The sequence below is a fragment of the Pipistrellus hanaki genome (assembly GCF_964339955.1).
Source record: "Pipistrellus hanaki genome assembly, chromosome: 3".
NCBI classification, from domain to species: Eukaryota; Metazoa; Chordata; class Mammalia; order Chiroptera; family Vespertilionidae; genus Pipistrellus; species Pipistrellus hanaki.
Genome location: NC_140505.1, coordinates 134357506 through 134370274, shown reverse-complemented (window position 1 = coordinate 134370274; position 12769 = coordinate 134357506). Strand labels below are relative to the sequence as shown.

At 35.9% G+C, this 12769-nt stretch overlaps 1 protein-coding gene across 1 annotated transcript in view; it reads left to right on the top strand.

Moving 5' to 3' along the window:
* The window catches only part of TBK1 (TANK binding kinase 1), a 53534-nt gene that overhangs the window by 14257 nt on the left and 26508 nt on the right, over nt 1-12769 (top strand). Inside the window, exons 5-8 of the mRNA XM_084877588.1 lie at nt 1495-1676; nt 3269-3429; nt 5314-5424; nt 10381-10560. Of these exons, the coding sequence (XP_084733714.1) occupies nt 1495-1676; nt 3269-3429; nt 5314-5424; nt 10381-10560 (634 nt within the window). The remainder of the gene's footprint in view (nt 1-1494; nt 1677-3268; nt 3430-5313; nt 5425-10380; nt 10561-12769) is intronic.

Here is a 12769-nt window from a genome sequence, read left to right as displayed (position 1 = left end):
TTCTGTAGCACATCACTGTATATTGCTGTGTGCTCACCATCTGGACTAGTCTCCTTTCATCATCATATATTTGACCCTCTTTGCCCTCTTCATCCTCCCCTTACCTCCCTTTCCCTTTGGAATCCAGCCTTCTATTAGCTGTGTCTATGAGTTTGTTTTATTTGTTCACTGTTTTATATCCCACATATGCATAAAATCATATGGTTCTTGTCCTTTTCCACCTGACTTATTTCACTTATGGTACTCTTAAGATCCATCCATGTTGTCACAAAATGGCAGTATTTCATCATTGTTTTATGGCTAAGTAATAATCCATTTCATATATTTATAACTGCTTTATTTAATCATTCATAGAGGGACACTTAGATTGTTTCCAAGTCTCAGCTATGTGCAATAATACTATAATAAACATAGAGGTACATATATATTTATGAAATAAGTGTTTTCAAAGTTTGGGGGTAGATACTTAGAAGATGGATTGCTAGGTCATATGGTAGCTCTACTCTTAATTTTTTATTTTTTATTTTATTTATTTATTTATTTTTTTTTTTTGCAGACTTTATCCTGTTTTCATAGTAGCTATACTATTTTACATTCCCATGAGCAGTGTGGGAGGATTCTCTTTTCTCCACATCCTTTCCAATACTTGTTATTTCTTGTCTTATTGATGATAGCCATTCTAACAGGTGTGAGGTGGCATCTCATCGTGATTTTGATTTGCATTTCCCTTATAAGCAGTGAAGTTGAGCATCTTTTCATATATTGGTTGGCCAGCTATCTGTTTAGGCCTCTGCCCTTTTTTCAGTTCCTCACCCGAGGATATGTTTTTATTGATTTCAAAGAGAGAGGAAGGAAGGGAGAGAGAGAAACATTCATCGGTTGCCTCCTATATATTCCCAGACGGAATCAAACCCGAAACCTAGCTATGAGCCCTGATCAGGAATCAAACCTGCAGCAACCAAACAGCCCCCCAGCCAGGGCCGTCTGCCCATTTTTTAATCAGATTGTTTTTTGGTGGTTGAGTTGTGTGAGTTCTTTATATATTTTGGATTTTAGCCTTTTATTGGAGGTATTGTTTAAAATGTCTAATCCCATTCGGTTGGCTGCACTTTTGTTTTGTTGATGGTTTCTTCTGCAGTGCAGGAAATCTTTATTCTAAAGTTTAGGCAGATTGCCCAGATTTAAAACCAAAAGTAATTCGGGAAGTTATATGCTTAAAGATCATTTTTTCCCATTTCTCTGATGGCACTAAAGGGAGTCTGGACTCTTTCTTAAACTGATCCTTATCATTCTGAAGCCTTTTATAACTCAAGCATGAGATAACAAAATACTACTACCACCTATTCTTTGACTAAAATGACATGGGGCTGACTTACAGAAAAACTTACATTGAGTGAATACGAATGAATTATATTGATGAATTTGACATGCACAGATATAAACATAGACAAATATATTATTATTATTTCCTTTGTTTTATATTTATTGTTGAAGTGGGTGGAATGAATCATCTTCGAGAAAACGGCATAGTGCACCGTGATATCAAGCCAGGAAATATCATGCGTGTTATAGGGGAAGATGGACAATCTGTATACAAACTCACCGATTTTGGTGCAGCTAGAGAATTAGAAGATGATGAGCAGTTTGTTTCTTTGTATGGCACAGAAGAATATTTGGTAAGTCATGCCTTACTAATGTTATTTAAAGATGCTGAATATATTGTAAATATGGGTAGTCAACCAATTACTATACAATGTGTTTTGTAACTTTTAGGACAAAGATTAAAATTTTCTAATCTGATGAATATGGTGTGTATTGAGGAAATCAGAGATTTGTTTCTAAGGATGCTTTCATTTTTCTGTTAAAAATTCTTACAAGTTTTATAACACTCTTAAATTGTTTAATTTTACTAATGCGATGGATTTTTAGTAAAAGGAAAGCTATCTGTTCACTCCAGAAGCACCTAGGTGGTAAAGGCTTCCTTTTTTGGATCAGAATAGCTAATATAGTACAAGCTTGTTATAATCATATTCCCTGTAGAGCAAAATTCATTATAATTCTGAAGCAGAATAATCTATTTGGGAAACTAGGTATTGAAAGACAGAGAGGACCATTGTTAGAAACATATACACAAAAAATGAAATGCCTTTGAAAATGTCTAATTTGAAAGTGTAGAAAGCTAGAAAAGCTCTATTTATATAGGTGTGTTTGTGTGGGATTGGTAACCATTTGAACACATAAGAAAATAATGTCTTTTGCTCTTTTAAGAAAATATTAAAAGTAAGTACATTTAACACATAATCGGGAAATTTATATGTAGCTATTACTAATTTTTCGTGGCTCTGAGTTTTCTCTCAAAAGTCTTAGAATCTGTGACTTTTTACAGTTGGATTCTGCTGTTTTAATTTTGTAACAAGAATACAGTCTGTGGCCCTAACCAGTTTGGCTCAGTGGATAGAGTCCCTGGTTTGACTCCGGTCAATCATACATGCCTGGGTTGCAGGCTCGATCCCCAGTGTGGGGTGTGCAGGAAGCAGCCGATCAATGATTCTCTCTCATTGATGTTAGTATCTCTCCCTTCTCTTCCTCTCTGAAATCAATTAAAATATATTTTTAAAAAGGAATTTAATATTTTAACTGTAGACATTATTAGCTTTTTATTTTTAAAAATATATTTTTATTGATTTCAGAGAGGAAGGGAGAGGGAGAGAGAGAGAAACATCAATGATGAGAGAGAACTATTGATCACCTGCCTCCTACATGCCCCTACTGACCAGAATTGAACCCAGGACCTTTAGTCCGCAAGCGGATGCTCTATCCACCGAGCCAAACCAGCTAGGGCTTAAATTCTTTAAAAAAAAAAAAAAAAAAGAAAAGAAAGAAAGAAAAAAAAAAAAAGAATAAGAATAAAGTCTAACCATGATGGCTCCACAGTGCAGATGGAAAAGTTAGTCTTTGGTAAGAGCAGTTCCATTGTAACTGGAAATTAGATGGAGAGTATAGGTAGGTTGGTATTTGGTAAAAGGTGTAAAAGAGAGTTGGTCCTCTGATTACTTCCATGTCCTCATTGACGAATGCAATGAGGTCATGAAAATTGAGGGTCAAATGAGGTAGGGTTAGAAGTTTGAGGAGAGGAAGACTTGAAACAGTCTTTTAGAGAGAAGTTATTAGGAAAATATAGTAAAATTTCTAAGCATTATTGAATACCTATTTTTTGTGTAATGTATTATCATAGAACACAAGTTAGTTTTTTCTTTCTTTTTTTAAGCATCCTGATATGTATGAGAGGGCAGTGCTAAGAAAAGATCATCAGAAGAAATATGGAGCAACAGTTGATCTTTGGAGCATCGGGGTAACTTTTTACCATGCAGCTACTGGGTCACTGCCATTTAGGCCATTTGAAGGGCCACGTAGGAATAAGGAGGTGATGTAAGTGATTTCTCCATCTAAATGTAAAGATAATTTTTAAAATGTATCTTTATATTATTTTATGTCATCAAATATTAGAGGTGTATGCTAGTGAAAAATGATTTAGCCATCATTTCTGGATTTACTAGTAAGCTATTTGCAGCCTTACAAAATTTATAGGCATAATTTTTTATATTGTCTTTAAATATCTTATATACAATAGAGTATAAATGATATCCAGTCCATCATTAAAAATATACTGCTTTTTGGATTTTCTTTCAGTACACTATTTACTTCTTTTTATGCACTTATTAGGGTTTTTCCTTCATATAACTGAAAAAAAAATTAGTAATCTGTGTACTCTAATCATTACCAGATCTAAAAGAAACACAGTTCTTACCCTGAACTGATTTGAATTCTTTTTCCATTTCAGTGTTTCATTGACCATCACTTTAACACAAAAAACATAAAATTGTGCCTAACAGTTAATCATGCTTTTATTGTCAGAGATAGTTTTAAAGAAATATCAACATTTCTCGCTGCCCCAAAAATGGATTAAATAAAACTGTGGCACTCCCTGATAAAGAAAAAATAAAACTCATAAGTAATTGGGAATACCTAATGATTTTGTCTGACTACCGTGTGGATAGATACACTGTTAGAAGAATTTCTTTCTTTATTTGTAAAGTATTTCAACTTTTTAGCAACACTCATGCTAATAAACGTTCAGAGGTACCTGAAGTAGAAATAATGGCTCTGCTATGTCACATTATAGCAGTATTAGTCCCTTTATATCTCATTTATGTGTTATAAATGTGTTTATTTATGGAGCTTACCAAAATTCATTAAGCTTTTTCAAGAATTTGTAAGCATTCCCTTAAGAATTCTACCATTCATTGTATTTCCTTCTCTTTTCTTACACTAATCTCACGTCTCTACTTATTTGTCCACAATCAGATCATTCTTATGTGAATGCAACTTATTTTTCCATCTTTCCTGAAAAATCTCTTAAGGCAGAAATCCTGACTGCATCTGCTGAGAAAGCAGCAAGCAGTCCAAATTAGTTGTGCTGGCTTTACTTAAAAAAATAAAAAATAAGTGTTTATTATTGATTTGAGAGAGGAGAGGGAGGGAGAGAAACATGGATCTGTTGCCTCCTATATGCACCCTGACCAGAGATCAAACCTGCAACCTGGGACATCCAGCTTTTTCTTCAGTTTAACTTTATTTTTATCACCTTCATCAAGAATCAAATTAAATTTGGCTTTTAGCCCGGCCAGTGGGGCTTCATCTCTAGTGGGGGATGTGCAGGAGGTAACCGATCAGTATTTCTATTTCTCTATCCCTCTCCCTCCCTCTCTCTAAAATCAATAAAAATATATTTTTTAAGACATAAAAATTAAATTTCACTTTTAATTTTATATACACACATATTCCTATCTCTGTATGCAAAGAATCTTTTGGGTACTGTGCTAGGTATAATTATTTTTTTTTACAGAATGCTGTTGTTTGTTCTGCAGGGATTTCATAGTCCAGTTGACTGTGTTTTGGGCTAATATGGTGATCTAGAAACATTCTGTAACATAACTTTTGTGTTTGCTCAATTTTTTTCAGATGGAAAAATTAATATTTTGTTGTGAGCATCAAGATATTGTTACATGGCATTCTGAGATCCCAAATGAAAATTAGTTATGGCATATATAAAATAGCCATACAACTACTATTCTACTTCAGTCAGTCAGATTTAAAGTATTTTGATTGTTTCATGGATCCTGTGAACTCAAACACAAAATTTCATCTAGTACCTCATTATAGATGCACCTGAGGGAAATACTATTGCAAAGCCCATTGATAGGCTATGTAATAATGAACTGCTTATTTTATTCTGCTTTTATTCCTCCCTAGGTATAAAATAATTACTGGAAAGCCTTCTGGTGCAATATCTGGAGTACAGAAAGCAGAAAATGGACCAATCGACTGGAGTGGAGACATGCCTATTTCTTGTAGTCTTTCTCGGTGAGTATATATTTCCTTTTTTGCAATTTGGTGTTTGGAATATTAATTAACTAAAATCACAAATACTTGAGTGTAGCTTATCATTGTTGTTTGTTTTATTATATGTTATTAAAGCATATGCTTTGATTTGTGATTTTTGTCTTTGTGGTGATATAAAAATTAATTACTAGTATAATGTATAAATAATTTTGCCAGACCTATGTGAGGACATACATTTTTTTAAGATTGCTTGGAATTCTGTGCAATGTTGGAAACCAGGTTAGGCCCTTGGTGTCTTTTGCCTTAATTTCCATATTGCCAGATCACAAATAGTGGTATATAGATAAGAGTAACTAGAATTCTAAAAAAATAGGCACTCAAGAAGTTTAATATATCCCCATTTTTAAAGAGTATTCATATTACTCAAAAGGTGAGAAGTAGCCGAAACCAGTTTGGCTCAGTGGATAGAGCATTGGCCTGGGGACTGAAAGGTCCTGGGTTCAATTCCGGTCAAGGGCATGTACCTTGGTTGTGGGCACATCCCCAGTAAGGGGCGTGCAAGAGGCAGCTGGTCGATATTTCTCTCTCATGGATGTTTCTAACTATCCCTCTCTCTTCCTCTCTGTAAAAAAATCAATAAAATATATTTAAAAAAAAATAAAGTGAGAAGTAATAATTTTCAACTTACATCATTTCAAATGTTCATATGGATTTAATTTAGCAGCAGAACTAAATATATATATATATATTTTTTTTTTCAGATATGAATTCTGTTACTACAAAAAAAGATTTAAAGTAAAATAAGTTAAAAGTAAATGCCTTGGCCGGTTTGGGTCTGTGGTAAGAGCATGGCCTGTGGACTGAAGGGTCCCAGGTTTGATCTGGTCAAGGACACATACCTCAGTTGTGGGCTCCATTCCAGCCCTGGTTGGGGCACAGTGCAGGAGGCAGCCAATCAATGTGCCTCTCTCACATTAATGTTTTTCTCTCTGTGTCTCTCCTCCTCCCTTCCATTCTCTCTAAAAGTGAATGGAAAAAATATCCTCAGGTAAGAATTAACAACAACAACAAAAAAAACTAGAGAGTAAATTATTTTAGGTTTTACTCTGGAAATAAAGCCAAGACATTCATCAATATGTAGAATTTGTTATTAATAAATTAACTGCCATTTTTCCTGAGTGTGATAATTGTATATTCCACAAGTGAACACACACATGATTTACTATTATAATTTGTGGGGGGTTTTTGTATGATTTTTAACATATAAATCTATATATATATTTATATAGCATAGGCTAATAAAATATTACTTCTCATTTATGGTCCCTTCAGTTCGCTCAGATCTGCTTTTATCTGCTTTCTCCTTCCCTCCAGCGGGCTTTTTCCTGAGAGCCACAGGAAGGCTGCTCACATTCCCAGATTCACATTCTCACAGCTTTCATTTCTGTGAAAACTCAAATGGCTTCATTGCCATTTAAACCAACGATTTCATTGCCAAAATCATTTCTGAAAACTGCTGTTTTGACAGTTTTATTTTTGCATAGTTTTTAAGTTTCCAAAATAAAATTATGTCATACAACTAGAATTACCAAGAGAAATTTATTTTATTGGAGAGAAGAAATTTAATATTATAATAATGACTTGTGTTAAATTTTGATTTATAAAATACTCATTTTGGTAATCTCAGGCAAAACATAACATTTAAAGTACTTAGGAAATAAATATTTTCTGTGTAATAATTGTATTGCTGAAACCCAGAATTAGTAATTTGACAATCTACACTATGGATTGCATATTTTAAGAGGATAACAGGATTTATCTATCAAATCAGTCTTCAGCACCAAGTTACACATTCTTTAATAAAAATTGCTTATGTACCAGAAAGCATATGGTCTTTTTTTTTTTTTTTTTTTTTTTTTTTTTTTTGGTTAATCCTCATCTGAGGATATTTTCCATTGATTTTTTTTTTTGGAGAAAGTGAAAGGTAAGGGGAGAAGTAGGAGAGGGGACACATTGATTGGTTGCCTCCGACATGCACCCAGACTGAGCTGGGTATCCAGCCTGCAACCAAGGTACATGCCTTTGACTGGAATCGAACCCACAACCCTTCAGTCCATGGGCTGACGCTCTATTCACTGAGTCAAACTGGCTAGGGCTTTTTTTTCCCTTTAAATATATTTTTATTAATTTTTTTAGAAAGAGAAAAATAGAAAGAAACATTGATTGGCTGCCTCCTGCATGCCCCCTACTGAACCCCACCACCTGGATATATGCCTTGACGGAATTGAAACAGTGACCTCTTGGTTCATGGGTCAAGGCTCAACCACTGAGCCCACCAGTCAGACAATCTTTTTTTTTTTTTTTTTTTTAATAGTAAGGATATTAAGTATTACTAATTAGCAATGAAAACAACTACCAAAAATGTAATGACTGCAAAAATAGATAACCGTCCTGCCCTAGCTGATTTGCTCAGTGGTTAGAACATCAGCCTGTGGACTGAAGAATGAGGGTTCAATCCCAATTAAGAGCACGTGCCTCAGTTGAAGGCTCGATTCCCCACACACAGCCTCCCCCATCCTCCACCCCCTGGGAAAACCAATGGATATGTCTCACATCAATGTTTCTCTTCTCCCTCCCTCCCTACTACCCTTCCACTCTATAAAAATCAATGGAAAAAATATTCTCAGATGAGGATAAATGGAAATAGAATAAAATAAGCATTCCTTTAAAAAAAAAAAAAAAAGATAACCATCCTCTTTCTTATATTTGTCAAGATTGAATAGCAAGTGAGAAAAACCTAATTCAACTGGTTTAAGTGGAAGGAAAATAGATTGACTTTGTAATTAAAACTGCACATGTGTATGTGACTCAAAGCTCAGCTAAATCCTCAGACTCAGGCTCTGTCAAGACTTGGTCCTTTCAAATTGCTCAGATCTGCTTTTATCTGCTTTCTCCTTCCCTTCAGTAGGCTCTTTCCTGAGAGCCACAGGAAGGCTGCTCACATTCCCAGACTCACATTCTCACAGCTTTGAAAACTCGGTGGGGGATAAAGGATTTTCTTTCCTCATAGTTTTAGCAAAGATTTTTGGTGTTGATTCACATTTAACTAACTTATATGCTACCACCTGACCACCTCCAACTAATCATACCAAACCTGGCTTTTTAAATTATTATTACTATTGATTTCAAAGAGGAAGGGAGAGGGAGAAATAGAAACATCAATGATGAGAGAGAATCTTTGATTGGCTGCCTCCTGCACACTCCCTACTGGGGATGGAGCCTGCAACCCGGGCATGTGCCCTTGGCTGGACTATCCACTGAGCCAAACCAGCTAGGGCCAAACCTGGCTTTTATACCCATCTTTGCACAGGGATTAGAGTTAGGGAATAGAGAGGTGTAGATTCTCTTACAAAAGGAGGGAACATATATATCTATTAGGCAAAAATTTTAAATGTTCACTACATATTTTGAAAATTGTTCACAGACAAGGCCTATTACATAGTCAAGAATATATTTTTAAAACTATTTGAAATTCCATAATTGAGAATCTTTTTGAGCGTATTTTATAATTCAGAGAAAGAATAACGTCCTTCTGTTCATTTTTTAAAATATACTTTATTAGTCAAAAGTTATTCATAATTGAATTGGCACTAATTGATTGCTAGATGATTATAGTAATTTTACTGCCTAAAGAAGTGTCAATGTAAGAAACTAATTTGAGCCAAACTGATCACATATGCTGAGGAGCAGGATCTCAAAGGCTCTGGAGAATGGCAGCTTTCCAGTTAATTTTATACACTAGAATCAAAGGAGAAGACCTCAGGAGGGTGCATGAATCCATTGGTGAGAGATTAAGGAAGTGGGAGAAAGCATAGCAGAGAAATCTCTAGGATTGGATAAAAGACGAAATGGAGAAACACATACTTTCTTTACACTTATGGGTAAAGGATATTTAGTAGGTAACATTTACAGCATGTAGAGATGGCATGCAGGGAACAAAATAACAGTGAGGGGGTCATGTGTTCTGGTGCCCGCAATAGTGGCTTCAAGAGTGGGAAAACAAAATTACTCTGACATTTCAAAGGTATGTTATCCTAGATGCATAAGAACAATAGACAAAGTTCACTTAAGGTAAAGTTAACTTTTGCTATGGAAGCTATAGGCCTGCGACGTGACTACCCGCTGTGATTTTCCCAGTTAGAAATTTGTGGTCAGGCCATCCTTTGTGGTTATTTCTCTTGGTCCCTAAGCTTGCCAGGCCTGCCATGTGCTCCCACTGAGCTTGCCAGCTTTATTGCATAGCCCCCTTTTCATTCACAGAAGTAAAAGGCATATAAATTCAGCCTTTAAAATTATATATTGCAGTGCCGTATTAATAGAACATTAAAAAATAAAGAATGACAGGCCAGTATGACTCTGTGGTTGACTAAGAGGTCACTAGTTCGATTCCCCATCAGGGCACATGCCCGGGTTTCAGGCTTGATCCCAACCAGGGGATGTGCAGGCGGCAGCCAATCCATGTTGATGTTTCTCGAGGTGTTTCTACCCCTTTCCCTTCCTAAAATTAAAAAAAAAAAAAAAAAAGAAAGAAAGAAAATCAATAAAAAACAAAGGACATTATAAATCTTGAAATTAAACAATTATCTTACCCTCATGATCACCTGATTCAAATCAATTGATTTCACCTGGGTGATTTTGTATGTACAATGTTAAAATGTGTTTGGAAAAGTGAGGAAACTTGGGAATGAGAGAATCAAAGAAAATAACCAATAAAAGATAAATTAACCTAAAAATACCATAATCCCTGATTTATTGATGAGTAATAAACTAAGGTTACCTGGCTTTTTGAAAAGTTGGCAGATTTTTAAAAGCTTTGGTCTAATCTAATAACAATTCCTTTGATTTGATAGTAAATATTATGATTTTGTACCTAGATAAAATACATTCATTCTTCAAATTTTTTTAATACTATTTTAGGGGTCTTCAAGTTCTACTTACCCCGGTCTTGGCAAACATCCTTGAGGCTGATCAGGAAAAGTGTTGGGGTTTTGACCAGTTTTTTGCAGAAACTAGTGATATACTTCACCGGATGATAATTCATGTTTTCTCGCTACAACAAATGACAGCTCATAAGATTTATATTCATAGCTATAATACGTAAGTACCTCTTTATGTTTTCTTCCTAGATGATAATGTTGTTATATAATAATCTTCATAAATTAGGAGAAAAAATAGAAAAGATACCTCAACTTCACCAGAGGCACCCACTTCCCACTTAGAGAATAACATTTAAGTGCTTTTAGTAAATTCCTTTTGGAATAAAGGACTCATCTTCTAAGATTTATAGTAAATTAAGTTGGTCTTAAACTGCAAGTGTTACAAGAATATTTTTGTTTATATGTCTTCTCTCAAGTTATATAATCCCATAACCATAAATAACACCTATCAATAAATAGGCCAGGTTTCATTAAAGTATTGCCCTGTCATATAGAAAAATATTAAAGCACATGTCTTAAATATAATTAGTGTAGTTATTGTTTGTATGTGTGGCACAAAACCCTTATTGGGTGCTGGAGAAATAATTTGTTTTACCATGTCATAAAAAAATCTATCTGTGTGATAAAACTGCACATAAATAAATGCACACACACTTACATGTAACACTGAGGAAATCTGAGTAAGATAGGTGGGTCAGCATCAACAGTATCAACATCCTGGTTGTATTGTACTATATTATATGCACCATGTTACCATTGGGAGAAACTGTGTGAAGGGCATATATGTAGCCTCTCTCTCTATTATTTCCTACAACTACATATAAATCACCAGTGATCTCCATATAATTTTTTAAGTGAAGGGAAAAAATTGCACCTATTTTATATGCATTGGTTTTTGTTTTGACAGACTCAAAATAGCAGTTTTAATGTCTCATAAAACTCAAAAAGAGACTTTTACTGGTAATTTATTAAGAAATAACATTAAATAAAATATTTTAGATATTAATATCTATGTCTAATATAAACATATTAAATAATATAACATTAAAGTATAATGTGCACCTTTGTTTTGGTACTTAATAGCCTGAATAAAGTATTATAGTTAGGTGTTGGCCACAATTTCATTTTAAAAGTCTATTGAGGATAAAAAGCTCAACCAAGACCAGTCAGTGTGACTTAGTGGTTGAGTGTTGATCTATGAACCAGGAGATCATAGTTCGATTTCTGATCAGGGCATTTGCCCGGGTTGTGGGCTTCATTCCCAATGTGGGGTGTGTGGAGGCAGCAGATCAGTGATTCTCTCATCATTGATGTTTCTATCTCTCTCTCTCCCCTCTCTGAAAACAATAAAAATGTTCATATATACATATATACATATATATATATGCACATATATATATACATATATATATAATCCTAGATGCATATATATATATATATATATATATATATATATATATTATTTTTTTATTTTTTTTTTTTTAACAATTTTTACTGCGTCCCACAGCATTTTTAAAAAGTCCCAATTTTTGGGGAGCTTGAAGATGGCGACCGAACAGTCGGACCTGTTCTGACTCTGGTCCCAGAACAGATAAAAGTGGCATCTGAGTCGCTCAGGGAGGGTTGATTAGCAGCTGAGGGGCAGCCGAGGTCTCTAGCAAGCTAGGGAGCGAACCTTTGGACAGAATTTCCTGGCCACGGCGGCGGCCGGCAGCGGCAGCGGCAGCGGCAGCGGCAGCAGCGGCGGCGCTGCGAGAAAGGAGTGGCTTCTCTGAGGCCGGGAAAGCCCACAGCGGAGAGGTCCATCCAGTAGCTGAGACGCCCGAATTGGCGCAGGCGCGTGGATTCAAAGGAGTTCTTCGGTCACCCATGGAAAGGTCAGAGTTTGCGGGGAAAGCCTGAGAGATCGCGGTCCTGAGGCACGGCCAGCTTTGGTTGCCTGAGGGTTCCGGCCCCGCCTCCATGGAGCGCCCGCAAAGCTGAGCCCTAAGAAGGCTGCAGCGACATCTAGTGCTGGGTTTGGCATAAGCTTCCCCAGAAGCGGGAATTTTTTATTTTATTTTTTAAAAAAAAACAAAAAACACCAGGGGACAGGGGACAGAGTGTTAAGAATCGCGGCTGTCCCGCCAAGGGCGGAACATCTGGACACCTCGGCGCCTGATCCCCTTCAACCCCTAGCTTCGGAATACTAGGGAAGGTCGGCCTAGTTGGGCATATCCGGGGAATTTGCAGGGAGAAATTCCCTTCCTGGAAACAAGGGATCGGAGCCAGAAGAGATAGTCTGGGAGCCAGCTAGCACCCTGCCAGCTAGAGCCATAGAGAAAGAAGGCCAGAGCAACCAAAAAGACTGGGAGGTCAAACCAGAAACA